General features: G+C 40.7%; 1 protein-coding gene across 1 annotated transcript in view; it reads right to left on the bottom strand.

Moving 5' to 3' along the window:
• Positions 1 to 81: 81 nt before the first annotated feature.
• Positions 82 to 19,872, bottom strand: part of LOC115464384 (vomeronasal type-2 receptor 26-like) — a 36,719-nt gene continuing 16,928 nt past the window's right edge. The window contains exons 3-7 of the mRNA XM_030194769.1: positions 18,525 to 18,651; positions 14,820 to 15,651; positions 9,147 to 9,179; positions 1,183 to 1,474; positions 82 to 141 (exon numbers count right to left, since the gene is read on the bottom strand). Of these exons, the coding sequence (XP_030050629.1) occupies positions 82 to 141; positions 1,183 to 1,474; positions 9,147 to 9,179; positions 14,820 to 15,651; positions 18,525 to 18,651 (1,344 nt within the window). The remainder of the gene's footprint in view (positions 142 to 1,182; positions 1,475 to 9,146; positions 9,180 to 14,819; positions 15,652 to 18,524; positions 18,652 to 19,872) is intronic.

The following is a 19,872-nucleotide window of genomic DNA, read 5'->3' as shown; positions in this document are numbered from 1 at the left end:
GATCCCCCTACAGTCAAGTCTTATGTTCAGTGTTACTCCTGAAATACAACCACGGCGGTGGAGAGCTAGTAGATTTCTTTGTTAGGACACTGTGATGATAATGAAAGTGATCCTTCCTTCATGGTTGTCCGAGAAGGCCCCCTTGGAGCAATCATGGAGAGCAGGTATGATTCATGCTCTAACTATGGAGCGGTGATGGGTGCAGAGCTTGGACTCACCAGAGGGCCTTTAGAATCAAGCCATATGGGAATCCTTTTGGTCTACCTTGACTCATTATGCAAGAAGCAGGATCTTTAACTGTTGACAGAGTTTACTACTACTACTTATCTTTTCTATAGCGCTACTGAACGTATGCAGCGCTGTGCACTGGACATAACGAGACAGGCCCTAATCGACAGAGCTTATAATCTAATTAGGACTGACAAACAGGACAAATAAGAGATAAGGGAATAACTAAGGTGGAAATGATAAAACATGGGTTTGAACTGTATGTAGAAATGGATAGGGAGCCAATGAAGTGATTTGAGAAGAGGGCTAATTAAACATTTAATACAAAATATTTAATATTGAAATTGAAATTATTATTATTATGAATACAATTATTGGGAAGTGAAAGCATTAGAGGAGTTGATGAAGAGTCCTGGTGAATCATGGTGAAGAATCCCCATGTAAAAAGAATCATCAGCCGAGGATCAGGTTAAAACTCATGTATCAATGTGAATGGACATTTAATTGATGTAACAGCGTTGGGTGTAACTGTATGTATAAGTGAGATAATGCCAACTTAAGCAATGCATTGAAAATATGATGCATGTACCTTGACTGTGAGCTCTCCCTGTCATGTGTCTCTAAAATGATTACAAGCACATTTCTTACACACACTAAAGCTGACTGCAGACGATATTCAGCCCATGGCAGTCAGTGTTTTTATACACTGCCATGAGCAGAAGTAGCCCTGGTCACTGGTACTGAATATTGGGAGCTATTTGAGACTTAGCTGCCAAACTATTTTCAAATTGCCCTCTTCTGTTCAGGTAGATGTGGAAACTTTCAATTGCCATCCTTTTATTTCAGCAGCTTATATGTGTTTGTGGATAGCAATTTGGATATAGTTTTATGAAGATGATCTGTAAAAATGGATTATAGAATAGGAAATAAAGTAAAATGGAAATGTCTCCTTACTTGTGGGAAGTGGTATATTGAGAGCACATTGGATATTTGACTTGATCTCTCTCCTGGAAGACCTTCAATGATAGCAGCCAGTGTGCCAGATGTTTGGCAGTTATAATTAATGACTGGTATGTCCATTTGTGAAAATATATTCATGGCAGCCTTAAACTTTAAGAGTGAATGACTATAAGAATTATAAATGTGAAATCCCAGCGTGAGGTTGGGTAAGAGCTCTGAGCTGTTGTTAATCTCCTCCACTGCAGAAACAAAGGCCAGGAAGTTGTAGATGTTTTCTGTATTAAAACTGTAATGAGATTCAGTGTCAGATTATGTACAATAAGCAGCCAAATAAAAGATCTAGAAACATGAATTCTAACTGAAAAATGATTTGAAACCTATTTCTTCTGTCCACCAACCAAAGTCATATGTCACTCCACAATCAGTGGTCTTGAATTGGCTTTAATAAGTTTCTGCACTGCAGAAGATTTATCCTCAAAAAAAGGTCAGACCAAACTGTGTTGCGTGATGTCTCTCTCAGCACATCACTAGTCTCAGATAAGATAGAGTATCCCATTTATCTTGAACTGCCTTGAGGCAGGGACGGAGATTTGGAAATGTCTTAGTGTTTTCAAAGCTTGTACATAAATGCAACCTTCTCCCCAGCCCCATTCCCAGGAAAGCCTCTGCTCACTCCATGCAGCATTACATGTGTACAGGTTGAATGTACATAATTGTATGAACAAGTCTGGCACACAATTTTGTAAAAGCCTGTTTCCTGCATGCAAATTATTGCTTTATACACATATATGGTTTCGAAAATGACCCACCATGGGGATAATTCTCTATAGCAGGGGCATATCTGAGATGTCAGACTCCATCCAACTGGAACTAAAGATGCATGCAGCTTTCACAGCGCGCTGCACGACGAGGATGAAAAAGTTAAAGATCGCGGCTGGGCTGCCAGCTGAAGCAACATTTTAAAAAGCCGGAGTAAGCGGACCTCGGGGTAGGTGACGGCGGTAGGCGAGGGAGGGAGGGTTAACGGCCCCTGTGGCCCCACGCAGATACGCCCCTGCTCTATAGTTTGCTAAATGTTAGCAGCTAATTAGACAAATGCATATGTAGCAATAAAGAACATTATACCAACATTTTGTAATATCAATATTATAATTACGACCCACCAAAGAAATGTGTTTTTAAAATTTTATGGAATTTCATATAGTTCCGTTCTCTCCAAATGTTTAATGGAAGGGAGTTCTATTCAGGAATAGTAGCTACAGAAAAGATAGTATTCGGTGCTACAATGGGGCTGAAATGGCACTTCGATACCACAGTGCACTCAAGTGCTATTCTATATTCAACTTGGACGGCAGAAGGAGTAGTGTACAGACCCCTGATGTAGGCTTTTTGCAGAAACACAGCTTTTTGCTGTGTTGGGTCTTGATGAATAAAGAATTTGTTTACTACATCTCTTGTCCTTCTATCATTTTGGGGTGGAGCCCTGCTACCTCCACTACTCCTTCTGCTGGTTTCCTCTCACATAGTGACACAGGGGCATTGACATAGGAGGGGCAGGGGCATGTCATAGGCATTCTGATTGTATTGAATACTATTAGATAGTATTCTAAAAGAGATCTGGTCTTTATAGAATTCTCCCTCATGGACTAGATTCAATATATCAAGCCTAAACGTTCGGTGCTGAAATGAAATTCACTTAAGAGTATTCTATTAAATACAACTTAATTTAGGCATAGTTTATAGAATAAGCCTAAATTTGGATGCAGTTATTTAGAATACTCTGAGCAACGGTCCACACAACTAAACTTAGCCACAACCAATTACGCCAAGTAAAACCTTCTGTAAATCTAGAACCATAAAATATGCAAGGAGCGGGTTTATTCTATAATAATGCGCATAGATTTTAGAAATGCCCATGACCTGCCCGTGACCATACAAGCAGGCAAAAACAGTGACGGTGACAACAAAGATGATGCAAACAAAACGTCCAACGGACTCAAAGATTTCACATCAGAAGTTTTATTCAAAGTATATAATGGACTCGACACAAATCGTGCTTCGGCCACAGAGGCCTGCTTCAGGAATCCCTATGAAGTGTAAATACATAACTTCTCAGCACTCAATCTATAGAATTTGAAAGCAATGTCCTCGTCTCTGATATATCAATTCCAAACCAGCAAACATCCAGCTGCTTTTGATGCACTCTGAGGCCCCCTTTTACCGCAAAGGGTGAAAGGCTGTCTCTTTTAAAAGAAGTGACAGTACAGCAAGTGAACCACTTGCCGCATGGCTATTTAAACTCTATTGCTAAAAAAATTAAATTTATTAAAAAATTTCTAGCATTCCTAGCATTCTAGGAAATGGCGCTTGCTGGGGGTGGGAACTACCGGTAGTTCTGGATTAGCAAGCAGTAAGCCCCCACAGTTATTCCGAGAACTGCTGAGCTCTTGGGACTCAAAATACCATCAATCAACCCAACACTTGATAGACAAAATTCTGCAGGTGAATAGATGTGGCCAGCTGGTTATCTAACAATATGTAGCTGTTATAGGAATATCAGGGATGCATTAGAGAAGAAATTGAACAGGTTAAGAAACAGCAGTAGCCAAGTGTTGATGACATTTCATGGATTATGATGTTGGAAAACTAGTCATGGAAAAAAGTTATTTACTGGTAAAAGGAAAACATATTCTTATAAAGCAATAGACCTTTGGACAGAGAAGGTCAAGAAAAAAATCAATGACAGAAGTTTGGTGACTGACAGAATTTGCCAACCTTATGTACAAAGGTGGAAGTGTTTCAGAATCATATATAGTCAACATATTAAAGCAATTTGGATATGAAAAAGAGTTTTCAAACCTTTGATTTTCTAACAGGCTTTTTAATAAGAGAAAAATAAGTAGCATTTTCCAAAGAATCAATTTCTGAAAGTCAAGGTATCATTATAGTACGTTGGAGAAAATAAAAATACGTTTTAGAAAGGCAGGTGGATAACTGAGGTGGTAGGATTACAACCCTGGTGCAAATGAAACATACATGTGACCTTAGTGTAAGAAGGAATGAAGGAGAAAACCACAGACTGAGTGTGATTGGTCACAGCATAAATGAGCAGACTGGATGGAACAAGAGATTCTCATCTACTGATACTTTCTATTTCTATAAGACAAAGTATGAATTTGCAAAGAAATTACAAGCAAAATTCTAAAGGTTTCCTTTAAATAATTTACATGTGGGTTTTTCTCATCAATTTGCATAGACATTTTTGAAACACATTTCATTTACTTTCCCAAATATAAGAATGTTTTTGTTGAAATTTAGGTGCTAGTTGTCAGTTTAAAGTTTCCTACTATTGTATGTAGAAAAGGGGGTCAGCACTGTTATCGAGCTGGTGGCAGTATCTCCTGCTATCCTAATACCTTAGGACACCCTGGCACTATCCGCACAAGATAGACGCTTTACTTTTTGGGACATTTAGTGGAAAACGTCCATAGTCAAACTTAGACTTAAGACTAATTGATTTGTAAAAAAACTTAATACTTCGTTTTTACTTCTGTATTCAGCTGTTCCACATTTGACACTACCGGTTCTATCTTATTGTAATTGTCCAATCATGTAACCAGTTATTGTGTGTGACTCAGTTCTCTTTAAAATGATTGTTTACTGTTAATTCTTAGTTGATTGTACTCTGCCAAGAATGGATTAAGCTGATTATAAATACCCTAATTAAATCAACTTAAAATGCAGAGGGGTCTGTAAGGATTTTCAAGACAGTATACAGATGATCAGCAGCATTTATCCAGGTAACAGGTGGAGAAGTAGCCTAATTGTTAGTGCAACGGACTCTGATCCTGGGGAACTGGGTTTGATTCCCACTGCAGCTCCTTGTGACTCTGGGCAAGTCACTTAACCCTCCATTGCCCCAGGTACAAATAAGCACCTGTATATACTACGTAAACCACTTTGAATGTAGTTGCAAAAGCACAGAAAGACAGTGTATCAAGTCCCATTAACAAGATTCCATGCACAGTGTCAAAGAGTAGCAACATTCCATGTAGAATCCCAAAGAATAGCAAGATTCCGGAATCCCAGCCTAGTGGTTATTGCAGTGGACTTTGATCCTGGGGAACTGGGTTGATTCCCACTGCAGCTCCTTGTAACCCTCCATTGCCCCTGGTACAAATAAGTACCTGTATATGCTATGTAAACAGCTTTGAATGTAGTTACAAAAACTACAGAGAGGAGGTATATCAAGCCCCATTCCCTTTCCCCTCTTTGTGGAAAAGTGCTTTGCACTATTGGCACATTCATTTCCTTTTTCTACTCCATACCCACCAATGTTTTAGGAACCTACATTTGAAATTCTAATTCACAATAGGATCCTAAATATAAGTAATCTAGGGGCCACTTTACTAAGCCGCTTAAGGCTCTAAGCAAGCCCAACGTGCACCAAAATGGAGTTACCACCTGGCTACCATGTGGCTCTTGCAGTAATTTCATTTTTGTCGTGCGTCCGATACGAGAGGCTGAAAAATAATTGTTATTTTTGGATTCGCATATTAGACGCGCACCAAGTGGAATTTGGTGCGTGTAGGTCTTTACTGCATGGTTACCATGTGAGACTTTGCCACTAGGACAATGGCTGGCGGTAAGGTCGCAGACCCAAAATGGTCGCGCGGTAATTTTGATTTTGCTGCACATCCATTTAAGGCAAAAATTTTAAGAGGCCTTTTTAACAGGCGTGCTGAAAAATGGATCAGTGCGCCCCCAAAACCCGTGCCTACACTACCACAAGCCATTTTCAGAGCGCCTTTGTAAAAGGACCCCCTAACCTAGTTAATTTCAAAAGAATCCAACTAAAGTTATTATTCCCCCAGTTAGTGGCTGTGCATTGTAAAATTCATAAACATAACCCCGATAGGAACAAGCAAAACAATTTTACTTACAATATAGTTTCAAGCAGGTTAGGGGGATCTGTGAAGTTAAACCGTTCAGCTAGATACAAAGTGTTCACATTTACTATTCCTCCGATTATGATGTCCCCATTCCTGTGATATCCTGGTGATGTCAGCAAATCCTGCCCTAATGAACACAAACACTCAACGAACCTCCAAAGGCCATGAAAAAGCATTAAAAAAAGAAGAAGAGAATGAGCTTGCATCTTCAAAACTGACTGTACTTAATTCGTCGGCTAGAGAGATGTTATAGGGTTCTTGCTGATCCCACACAAATGCTGTTTAAATTACTTACATTAAAAACCCAGTCATTTTCTCACTGGAAATAGGTATATAAGCAATGAAACAGATATCAGATTATTGAGGGGAGAACTCATTAAGCTGAACTTGAATCCAATTTTCTTGCTAAGATACAGGAGCTTTATAGTGTCGTTCTCTTAGAGTTTACTCTCATGGGAAACCTGCTCTAGTTCTGTGTATTTAATATTAAATATAGCTTGCTGCTGTCTTTTTTTTTTTTTTTTTTTTAACTAAAGCTCAACTTATATTAACAAACAGACAAACATCAATCTAGCAGAAATTTTTGGAGATTTGTATAGTAACTGGAGTGGAGGAGTAGCCTAATGGCTAGTGCAGTGGGCTTTGATTCTGGCAACCTGGGTTCAGTTCCCACTACAGCTGCTTGCAACCTTGGCCCAGGAGGGAATTTCATTTTTTACGTGTGTCCTCAACGCACACTGGAAAATTTCCTGTGCGCAGCGCTAACCAGGTGGTAATTGGCAGTGTATGCTTGCTGATGATTACCACCCAGTTAACAGGTGATACTTTACTGCTAAGGTCTCAGGCTGAAAATGGACGCGCTCCAATTTTTATTTTGCAACATGTCCATTTTTAGCCAAAAAGGTTTTTTTTTTGCAGGTGCACTGAAAAATGGACCTGTGCACGTCCAATACATGCATCTACACCAGTGCAGGCCATTTATCAGCACACCTTAGTAAAAGGACCCCTTAATCCTCCATTGTCCCAGGTATAAAAACTGAGGGCCCTGTTTATTAAGCAGCGCTAAGGGCGATCTAGCATTTTTAGCATGCAATAAACTTTAGAGACACCCATATATTTCTATGGGCATCTCTAGCGTTTAGCGCGTGCCAATTTTAGCGCATACTAAAAACGCTAGTACATCTTAGTAAACAGAGCCCTTAGATTGTGAGCCCTCTAGGGACAGAGAACGTACCTGCATATAATGTGTACATTACTGTGTACATCAAGTAGTGTTATAGAAATGATTAGTAGTAGATGTAATTGAGGACATTGCATATTTGGGGAGTGTTTTTCAAGTTGGAAAATGGAACCTACATTAAGCCTATTTACAAACACAACATAGTCCTACTTATATATCTATACAAAAAAGAAGAAGGAAGCAACCAGTCAAAGTGGAGGAATACTGAATCCCTATAAACGTCAACAACACGAGTCAAAAGAGTAGAGTAGGCTGGCTCTTCTAACCAACAGCAAAAGTTGACAGGAAAGTTTCTCTACTTTCCTTTTAGCTTATGCTGCCATGTGTTGAAAGTGATGGTTTTATACCTTGAACAACCATAAGTTGCTTTCTGTTGCATTTGGTTTTAGAAATACCATTTACCTTTGCATAACCTACACTGTAAGATTCCTGAAGCAGGCGCTTTGGCGCCGAAACACGGCAGCTGTGTCGAGTCGTTTGGTGACTTTTTTTATTGTGTTTGCCAGTCAGACGTTGTTTGCATTATTGCACTCCTTACTCACGTGAGGATTACAGAGAGGTTCGACAGCAAGGATCTTGACATTACATTTAAGTTAAGTTTTATCGTTACAACATAAAAGATCCACTTGACTGCCGAGCCAGGCCATTTGTGCCAAAACACAACCGTGTTGGTTCAACTGTATGTTTCTCTAAATTAAAGTCTTCTAGGCATCCTCATTGAATCTACCTCACTTTTTTGTTTGCTACTCACATTTGCATGAGGGACTTTTTCTCCTTTTTTTTTTTAAATTTTAAAAATGTGTAAAGTTTATTGAACAAACCATATAAAAGTTACTTTACAATGTCTCATCCTAAATTCTATTAACATCCATCATTCCCTCATCTGAACCTCAGTGTACAGACATATAAGCATTAAAGAATGTCCCCTCCTATGTCTCCTCCATTTTCTCCCACCCCATATTCACCCCCCATCCCCCCTCCCCCCCAACCCCACCACCTTAGTCCCATTCATTCTCGGCTCACCCTCCCCCTCCCCCCTTACAGGTTTTTCCCCAATATTCGGTCAAAGTGTTTCCATTTTTCAGCCTCCGAATTAAACCTCCCCCGCCTTTTATCTGTCAATTCCTCCATCACTATTAGTCCCCTAATCTTTCCAAGCCAGTTTTGCACTGTGGGTCCCTTGTCTTGCTTCCAAAACGCAGCTACTATAGATTTTGCAGCCGCTAGGCCTATCCTCTTAATCCTTTGTTCCCATTTCACCCCTCTCTGGTTCCCCCACCCTAATAGGCACCATTTCGGATCACATGAGAATAAAGTGTCCAGGGCTTCTGTCAATAGCCCTGTAACACCCTTCCAAAATTTCTGTATTAACACACACTCTCACCACACATGATAAAAAGTGCCCTTTTCCTCCTTACACCTCCAGCATGTATCCGAGGCTCCAGGGAACATTGCTTTCACTTTCTCCGGCGTATAGTACCATCTGCTCAGTAGTTTATATGCATTTTCTTTGAGGAGTACACATACGGAGGCCTTTTTGACCTCTCTACATGCTCGCCCCCATTCAGAGTCAGTCAGTTCTTGCTTCAAATCCCTCTCCCAGGCCTGCATGTACTGGTGTTTTACAAATTGTGACCCCCTTATATGATCATATAGCCTAGAGAGTCCCTTCCCCCATAAATCAATCTTCCCCATATGTCTTCCATCTTTTCCTTTTCTACTAATTTATCTTTAACCCACCTAACGGATATTATGTAGTGCTTTACCTGCATGTAAGCATAGATATCAGAGGGTGGTAGCTCATAGGCTTCCCGCAATTCTGCAAAAGGTTTAATTCCCTCTTCTGTCAACAAATCTCTATAACGTATCAACCCTTTATGGAACCATGTTTTAAAACCCCACCTTCAGTCCCAGCTGGGAAACTCGGGTCCTGCGTGATCCAAGCAAATGTGGATTTAGTCCTAGATCCCCTAAGCCTGTGTTTTAAAGTACCCCATAAAGCTAGAAGATGTGATACAAAGGGATTTAGAGTTAACCTCTTATATGTATTATCCAGAATTGAGGCCCATAACAGTCCCTCCAATACCCCTTCTTGGACAAAGATCTGTTCTAATTTTGTTATTGGAGATAGATCTACTTTACCCCAAACCGCTATTTGCTTTAGCTGTGATGCCCAGTAATACCAGAGAATGTTTGGTATCCCCCTCCCCCCTTGATCAGGTGTACCCCACATTATTTTCCGTGCCAATCTTGCTGGTGCTTCCCCCCAAACGAATGTTCCTATATCCGCTTGCAGCCTCATTAACTCCCTCTTAGGTACTGGGATTGGTAGTGTTTGAAACAAAAATAGAAGCCGGGGTAGAATGTTCATTTTTACTGACGCAATATGGCCCCACCGTAAAAGCCACCCCTTTTGCCATTTGGTCATATCCCCCCATACTTCTTTTAGTAAAGGTATATAATTTAATTGATATAATTTATTGAGATTCTGTGGGATCTGTATCCCTAGATACCTGAAACTGTCCTTAGCTATTTTAAATTTAAACGCCTCTTTTATTCTTTCTTCCTCAACTTCTGGTATAGTGACCCCCATCACCTCGGACTTATGATAGTTCACCTTAAATCCCAATACCCAGCCATAATCTTTCAGCTCTTTAATCAAAGCAGGCAATGTCGTCATAGGGGATCAGATATAAAATAAAATATTGTCCGCGAAAAGTGCAATCTTATGCGCCTTACCTCCCATCCGAAGCCCCCAGACCTCTTGGAGCAAGCGGATCCTCTGAGCAAATGGCTCTATGGCTATAGCGAATAATAATGGGGAGAGCAGGCACCCTTGCCTAGTTCCCCGCTGAACATCAAAGTGCTCGGAGTACCCCCCATTAACTTTAATTTTGGCTACCAGATGGGCGTATAGTTTCCTCAACCAACCTATGAGAGTTTTCCCCATCCCCATTTGTGCCATGCTTTCCCACAGGAACTCCCAATCCACCCTATCGAATGCTTTCTCTGCATCGGTCGCTAGAAGTGTTAGGGAGTCCCCTCTCCTCTGAGCTCCCCACTTGATATTTAGAGTTCTATAAATATTATCTGCTACTTGCCTATGTGGGACGAATCCCGCTTGATCTTCATGGATCAAGAATGGTAAGAGCTTGCCCAAGCGGTCCGCCATCACCTTGGCCAAGATCTTGACATCAATGTTCAGCAGGGAGATCGGCCTATAGGAACCGCACAAAGCTGGATCCCGCCCTGGCTTGAGGAGCACTGTAATCCCTGCCGCTTGCATGCTTATAGGCATCTCTTCCCCAATAAAGCAGGCATTACCCACTCGTACCAGTAGGGGAGCCAATTCTTGTCTAAACACTTTGTAATACTTCCCCGTGTACCCATCTAGCCCCGGCGCTTTCCCTCCTTTTAATTCCTTGATGACTCCTAACACTTCCTCCAATGTTATAGAGGCTTCTAAACTCGCCCTTTGGGTATCTGTTATTTTATTGAGACCCAAATCCTTTATATAATTCCGCTTCTCCTACAGATTTGCCCCTTCTTCATTGAGTCTCCATACCCTTCCCCCTCTCTCCTTACCCAACCCCCCCCCCCCCCCCAACATGACCCACACAGGGGCATGATCGGAGGCATGTATATTATCAATTTCAGACCCTTTGAGTACCCCCCATAACGAGCGACTACCCCAGATCGCGTCTATCCTAGCATAGGTCTTTTGCGCATGTGAATAATGCGTGAAGGTTTTTTGCCCTGGGTGTTGCAACCTCCATATGTCCAGTAGGTCTAGTTCCCGCATTAATTTGAGAAGCTTCCCTCTCGTGTATTTCGCACCTTGCTCTTTTTCTTTCGAGTGATCAAGCCCTGCTGCAGGGAAATTAAAATCTCCCCCCAATATTATTTGATCCTTAGCAAAAGGAACTAGATTTGTTAGTAATTTGTCAAAGAATTCCCTTTGTCCCTCATTTGGTGCGTAAATGTTGATAAATGTAATTGGTTGGCACTTAATTATTCCTTTGAGTGCCAGGCATCTACCATCCCTCCCCCTGAATTCCTGTTCCTTGGTGAATTGCAGGTTATCTTTAATATATATAACCAGCCCCCCAGATTTACCCCCTTTGGGATTTCCACATGGGTACCCCTCGCCCAGTACCTATTCCTCAGCAATGTTTCATCCTTCCGTTGTATATGCGTCTCTTGTAACATTACTACATCCCATTTCAACCTACGTAGTTCTCGAAAGATAATACTTCTCTTCCTGGGGCTGTTAAGACCATTCACATTCCAAGACCCTACCCTCAAGATCCCCCTTCCCCTGCCCTCTGACCCCCCTCCCCATCCCTTCCCTTCCCCTTCAACTGCCTATCCTCCCTTCTTGTCAGTTCCTCCCAAAGGAAGTGAGTCCCCGCCCGAAAGTGTCCCCCCCTGACATTAGACTCTTTATTATTTCCCCCTCCCCAATCAATCAGCCCCCAGTCCCCCCAGTTTTAGCCCCTGCCCCTTTTCAGCCCCCAGTCCCAGTACTAGCCCCCTTATCCCACCTACCCTTCTTTTCAGCCTCCTGTTCCAGCCCCCTTCATCCACATGCCTTGCATTAGGGCCCCCCTTTTCAGCCCCAGACCCATTCTCCCACCTGACACAGGCATGCCCCATTTTCTCACCAGTCCCAGGCATGGCCCCCATTTTCCCTCATGGCCCCTTCTCTCATCTGAGAACCCCTTCCCCAGCCCCCCCTTCTCCCATGAGAGAGAGAAAGAACCCCCTCCCAGTCCTTCACCCATCTGAGAACCCCCTGACCCGACCACCAGCTCCATCAGCCCTCTTCTTCTGCCACCACCCTGCCTTAAAAAAAAATCTGTGAAGCGGTGTGGCAGTCAGCGCCTCGCGTCTGCCCTGCTTGTAAAAGAAACAAATCTCCTCCTCGTCATCGGGCCTTCTCTCCCTGTGTCTCGCCCTCGCGGAAATAGTAAGTTACCTCAGAGGAGGGCGGGACACAGTGAGGGAAGGCCCGACGACGACGAGATTTGTTTCTTTTAGAAGCAGGGCAGACGCGAGGTGCAGCCTGCCATGCTGCTTCACAGGGTTTTTTTTAAAGGGTGGGAACAGCGGGTGTCGGATCAGCGGAAGCGGAGCACACCCCCCACCCGCTGACACCCGGGGTGGACCGCCCCCACCGCCCCGCCCTTGGTACGCCACTGGGTGGTTTGTCCAAAGGACAATTAGAACAAGATGTTCTATTAATTAATGGGAACAGTGCAAAGGCAGAAGCCGGGTCAAAAGAGACCTAGTATCTGTCGGCTAGCACATCATCCAAATCTGATATAGGTTTTGGCAAACTACAAATAGGAACATTTATGAAATGAATAAATTTCTCTTTGGACTCAAAGTAAACAGCTAACTTTTCATCAGAGGACCGAACAGCATTGGTTGAGAAAGAAGATGATAGATTAAAATTATCCAGTTCAAATAACTTTCTAAGCTTCGGCTTTTCTGTACCTACAGAGGTTGAGTAATATGTTCTTTTGGCCTTTTTTAAGCCACATTTATACTATTTTAATAACTGTTTCCATTTAACTCTTATCACATTTTTTGCTTTCTCTATTTACGTTCTAGACAATGACAATATTTTTTCAGTGCCAATAATTTTGCAGAAAAAAAACTAACTTTCCAACTAACTTTTACTTCATATTCAGGAGCAATAAGATCGATAACTGATGAGGTCATAGAATTTCAAGTCAAAAATAAAACTTCAAAACTAGTTTCAGACATATCTAACAATGGAATTACTGAAGACCAAACAAATAATTTGTCTATTTTATTTCTAGCCATTTCTGTCTTACGAACAGGAGTTTGAATTGATTTAGAAGAAAACTAATTCAAAGTAAATGTACAACTGTAATGGTCTGACCATAATACTGGTTCCCAGTTACAAAAAGTCAACAAAGAGGGATAGTTTGCTCATACCAGATCCAACATATGGCCTTTTCCATGTGAATCTTTGATGCATCTGCTTTTAGAAACAACACAAGTTTTTATTTAGTCGAGACAATTTTTAATGTGACCCATGATACAGTCTGCTCTGGTGTTAAAGATGGATCATACTTTGAGCACATTTTGTAAACAAATCAAAGCCTCAGGCCAAGTCTTATCACATATATATAATCATCTGAGATGAATATTGTGTAGACCTCCTACCATGATCTGGAAAGTATGGGAAAACGACTTTGATATGGGGGAGGAGGACATCTTTTAGAATATTTTCAGATCTTTTAATGGCACAATCCTTTTGGTAAACTCCTCTCTGGCTTTCTATTTCTTAGCACAACATGCATTTTGGACACCATGGGAAAGGTCAGGCTGCTGCCACAAAATATATGCTGGTACTTTCAGAGGGAAATTGGAACATTAGTCTAGATCATCTTCACTTGCCAAGAGCTCAACTTGTTTTGGTAAGATAGCTGACAACATATAAAACAGATACTGAACTGTGATGCTCCTCTGACTGTCAAGACAGTAGCTGGTCACTTGCAATGGTAGACATTCTTCATATGGATCAAAAAACATTTTTTCAAATCATGATGTCCATAGCACTAGAGTTGAATTTGAGCTATCTGGTAAGATATCAGGGCTGATATAAAACCAGCTATGACCATCATTTTGCTGACTGCCACCAGTGTTAAATCCATAAATTCAATGCTAGACCATGTCAGGCCTTCAGCATTGAATTTCTGGATAGCTTTTTTTCAAGATGCTAAAAAATAGGGGGTGGTAGCTGGTCAGTGGCATCTCTGTGGTGGTGGGGGTGATGGACAGAAAGTGAACCAAGCTATTCAACTGGAAAAGACATACAGATGGATTGCTGAGTACCTGGATGATAACTGTCCAGCAATGGTTTGCTGTGATCTTTATTTCTGTGTATTACTGTCCTCTCTCCATGTTAGTATGTGAGATGTTTGTCCCCTGCATGTTGAAGGTTGTATTTATTTTTCCTGTTTGTTGTTCTTTTCTGACCTGACATAAAGTTTTAACTAAATTCTATAACTTGGGACTACACTGAGGCACCTGGATGCTGCCTAGTGTATGTGGTGCTTAATATCAGATCCTCAGAGGTAAGGAGATATTCAGCCCAAATAATAAGAACTGCTATATATAAAAGCTGAGGTTCTGAATATTTCAGATATTGTAGTCACCGTGGCATAACTATACATTTAAACTAAAAGTATAATCTACTCAGATAGTGACTGAATATTGCCTCTATCGAGGTAATTTCCCATCCTACCCTTGTTCAGACCTCTTGAGAATCATGAATGTGCAGCTGGCCTTGAATATTAGACAGATTATGTATGAGTTGGAATGTAAGATTTTGCTGTTATTTTAGCTTTCCTTTAACATTCAGGAAAGTTTACATCAATTTATTTTTTGTGATATACTTCAACAGAATAATGTAGCACTTGGGGATAAAGATACACCCCAGTATTCCAGCACTGGAGGCCAGGATAGCAAATATCTCTACTGCTACCATGTACTTGCCCCTGGTGCTGAGGTATGTTGGGATGAAAGACACCCAGACACTGCAGAACACCAGCATGCTGAAGGTGATGTACTTGGCCTCATTGAAACTGTCAGGTAGATTTCTTGCTAGGAAAGCTACAATGAAGCTGATACCAGCCAAAATACAGTAAAATGCAATTATTGATCCTTCATTACATTCAATTTGAATTATTCCATCTTCAGTTTGCGTGTTACGATGTGGGAATGGAGGTGCAGTTCCCAACCAGACAAAGCAAAAGAGGACTTGAAGAAGGGAAAAAGAAAGTACTGTAGAGTATGAGACCCTGGAACCCATCCATTTCCGGAGCTTGCTTCCAGGCTTAGTGGTCTGAAAAGCCATGACCACTGTGATTGTTTTTGCCAGGACAGAAGAGAGAGAGATGGAGAACGTTATTCCAAAGGCAGTCTGTCGAAGAATGCAGGTCACCTTCTCAGGATGTCCTATGAATATCAATGAGCAGAGAAAACAGAGCATGAGGGAGACTAAGAGAATGTAGCTTAGGTTTCGGTTGTTGGATCTCACAATAGGAGTTTCTCTGTAATAAATGAAGATTCCCAAAATGACAGCAGTGATGAGAAAAAAGAAAATGCTGATAAGCATCAAAACGATTCCCAAAGATTCTTCATGGGAAAGGAAGATTACTATTTTGGGGATGCAGACATCTCTTTTTTCATTGGGCCACTGGTCCTCTGGGCATCTTATACAGTTCTCCATATCTGAGAAGACAGAATATTTTCTTAACTTCTCAAAATTAACGTCAGATTACAAGAGTGGCTAAATATTGCTCTTAATTTTAAATATATAGGGGTTGATATTCAGCCTGCGCTGCTTAGCATTTTGCTGACCACTGCTGGAATGTATTCCCATAAATTCAATGCCAAACCATATCTGGGCTTCAGCACTAAATGTTCGGGTATGTGGAGCTGGATAAAGCATAGCCATTAAGTGCGATATTCAGCCTGTAATCAGCTATGGGGCACCATATAGACATTTATCTGCACTATTTATGCAGTTACTTTGGCCAATCAATTGCTGAATATAATTAACCAGTCAAGTACTGATTTAGACCACAGAATGCCTCCAAAATAGCTGGATTTGAGACTGATAAGCACTAACTGGATATTTTCAGCAGCCCTAATTGGTTAAGAGCTATTGAATTTGACCGGTTAGCCCTGAACAAGTGATTTAACCAATCAGAAGCCATTTTTAGGCCAGTTAAATCACTTTGAATATTGATCTGATATAATTTAAAGGAGAAGTTTCAAAGCCACTTACCAGAGTTCGTCAGATAATTGCTTTACTGTACACAGAGGGTTCATAAAACATGTACTTTTAGCCATGTTAAAAAGGGGCTCCCTGAGGACATCTTTGCACTGGGTGAGTAAAGTACTTCCACAAAAAGGAATGTCCTAATTTGTACATCATTTTACCCCTTTCTTTGAGTCATAATGTCTAAAATTTGCAAGAACTTTATTGATCACTAACCCATGAAAGTGCGTTTGAGAAAAAACCTCATATTTATAGTTTCAGAAATGTCAGAGGGGTGTTTGCAGGGGAGAAGCATGGATGGGCCATAGATTGGGCTGACATTTACATTTACAAGTTTCAGAATTTTCTATTCTATTCTGTTTTTTCTATCCTTCTATCCACGCAACCTAAAAACAATCTATGAACTAACTAACTTCCGCAAACTACTGAAGACCCATCTATTTAACAAGGCATACCACAAAGATCAACAAATGTGAACCCCTCCAGATATATCCAGAATTGTCTTATAATATTTGCTTGTTACACTAATATCATGTTTTTTCATTATCATTTAACACAAGATCCTTCTGTAATTACTAAATGTTTATTTCTTATATATCTCCACCATTCATGATGTATTGTAAGCCACATTGAGCCTGCAAAGAGGTGGGAAAATGTGGGATACAAATGCAATAAATAAATAAATAAATAAATAAATAAATAAATAAATAAATAAATTCAAATAATCAAAGTGGGTTACAACATGTAATCATTACACTACGCAACATTAACACTTCAAAATGTTTCTTGACTAGATAAAGTTTTTAAGACTTCCTAAACCAGGGGTAGGCAACTCCAGTCCTCGAGAGCCACAGACAGGTCAGGTTTTCAGGATATCCACAATGAATATGCAGGAGATAGATTTGCAAGCACTGCCTCCTTGATATGCAAATCTATCTCCTGCATATTCATTGTGGATATCCTGAAAATCTGACCTGTCTGCGGCTCTCGAGGACTGGAATTTCCTACCTCTGTCCTAAACTGATAGTAATTTGAAATCCCCAGAGTTGACTAGGAATTGAGTTCCACAGTTTAACTGCGGAATAGCTAAAGGAATTATTAAAAAAAAAGTTTATATTGAATTTTTTTCACTGAAGGAACAGCTAGATTTAGAGAATAATGACTACAAATAGATCGATCCGCAGAAGAATAGTATATCAGAGTAATGTGGTCAGATGGACTTGTAACAGTGTTAAATTCAACCCTTGCAGAAACAGTCAGCCAATGAAGATCTCTAAGCAAAGGTGTCATCCTATATAATAATTTGCACCTCCAACATTCTACATCTGGATGCCTGGGTTCGTAACATCCATTGCCACTCATTGCCCCGCCCTCGCGTCAAAACGTAATGATGTCAAAGGGAGGAACAATGAGGGGGAAGGGAACGCTGGAGGCGAGATCATGTCAGGTGTAGAGAATTGCGGGACATCGAGGGGAGGGAGGGAGGAAGGGAAGGGGAGGGCAGGGCAGAGGAGAATTGATGGACATGGATAGGATGGGAGGACAGTCATAGGCGCCCCGTATAAGAGGCTTGGGGAGGCTAAGCCTCTCCAGCTCAACCGTGACCTTCCCCTGACTGCTGCCCCCCCAAACGCAGGGGCACTGTTGTTCAACCTCAGATGTAGGAAGGATGAGCTGGATCTGACCTTCTGGACATTATGGCATCTTCCAGAAAGATGGAGACGTGGGGAGTGAATAGTGGGAAGAACCGGTTGTAGAAGGAAACTTCCCCTGACTAGAAATCCTTGATTCACCCTGGAATAGTGTCTTTGGCTTTCCTGAAATTTCCCTGGCCTTTGACCATAGTTGCAATGGGAGACACTTCAAGCCTAAGCCTTGACCTTATAACACAGAAAGTTTACTGACTATGCTGTACTGCTCATGCTAGTATACTGAAAGTCTAGGAGTGACTCATGGGTATATAGGAGACAGTGGCAACTTAAGCAAATGTCTTGTTAGTTGTGTGAAGGAACTGAGAACTTTCTGCATCAGAAGAGACAGGAAGAAATGCCTATCCCCAAGATTTTATAAAGGCATAAGAAACTAAATTTTGTGATTTTGACTTCAGCTTATTTTTAATGCTGTTATTGTGATATTACTTAGTGCTTGTAACTGTTTTATTGCAGATTAGGAATATGACACTATTGTATATAGCTTTGGACCTCTTGGGTTTCTGCAATTTATAAATCCAAGATAATAGAATAGAATAAAATAATGTCCTTTAAGAAGCGGGGCTGAATAACTTGCCACTATGAGCCTCTCATTATTGTATATCACTCACCAGTTTGATTGGAGATATGTCCAGCTGGACAGGGAATACAGTCATAGCAGCAGACAGGCTTTCCTTCTGTGAGTAATTTCCTGAAGCCAGGAGCACAATTCTGAGTGCATCTGGATTGTGGAGGAGTCTGAGGATTGAAACAAAATATATATCTACCTTCAAATGTCACTGGACTGTAGTTTATAAAATGCAGATTTCATTCCTGTCCACTTATGGACCAATTCAGACCTTTTCTTTGGACATCACATTTGAGGTTTGTTATTTACCCCTAGAACAGCTAAATTATAGTCAGCTATTTTTCAGAGGAAGTAATATTAAACTACATTAAAAGTACACATTTCTGTGGAGGTGTTTAGGATGAAGAGAAACATATGGCAGAGTTACTAATCTGGGCTACCATTAAGATGGTACACCCAAAACAGAGCAAAGAAACCTATCAGCTGCTGCATCCATGTTGTCGTTCATTATTGTTGGTAGCATTTTTATTTGATCTCACTTATGCCAGCTTGTGCAGCATATGGATGTTCACAAAGGAAATATTGGTTTGAAAAGTCATAGTAGTAATTAGTTCTAAATTGTAATCAGTGTGTCATTTGAAGGGGCTGATTATAGGGACTAACACCCTAGCAGGCGTTGCAATCATTCAGAGAGGTTTTCACCTATTAAGGGCCACCAAAACAAACATCATGTTAGGAGAATCAAATGTCCAACATTCAGAGTTTAATTTTTTTATTTATTTATTTTATTTATTTGTTGCATTTGTATCCCACCTCTTTGCAGGCTCAAAGTGGCTTATAATACATCATGAGTAGTGGAAGAGTGTTAGTAATAAACATTTAGTATTGCATGTTCTTGGTCAGCATGATAAGAAAAGCGAATAAGTAGTATACAAGCTGATTTTAGGAGACAGTTCTAAAATTAAATAGGCAAGTTGTGCATATTCATTTGGGTTGATCTTTTTGGTATGCTCTTTCAAAGAGATGGGTCTTCAGTAGTGCGCGGAAGTTCGCTATTTCGTATATTGATTTCAAGTTGCTCGGCAGTGCATTCCATAACTGTGTGCTCAAGTAGGTGAAGTTTGATGCATGCATTAATTTGTATTTCATTCCCTTGCAAGTGGGGAAGTGCAGATCAAGGAATTTGCGGGATGATCTTTTGGCAAACATTAATTAGGTTGAAACATGGGAGCATTTAACATCTTTTTTTCTTGTGCATGCATCAAAAGAAAAATATGGTACGTGGGAACTTGCTCCTTTTGTTTTGTGGAATGCAGTGTGTATTATAAAAATGCACTTGATTTTTTTTATTACTACTATTTCAAAGAGAGTTATTGAATAATGAGGGAAAA

This window comes from Microcaecilia unicolor, chromosome 3, assembly GCF_901765095.1.
Source record: "Microcaecilia unicolor chromosome 3, aMicUni1.1, whole genome shotgun sequence".
NCBI classification, from domain to species: Eukaryota; Metazoa; Chordata; class Amphibia; order Gymnophiona; family Siphonopidae; genus Microcaecilia; species Microcaecilia unicolor.
This window is presented reverse-complemented; position numbering and strand designations above follow the sequence as displayed.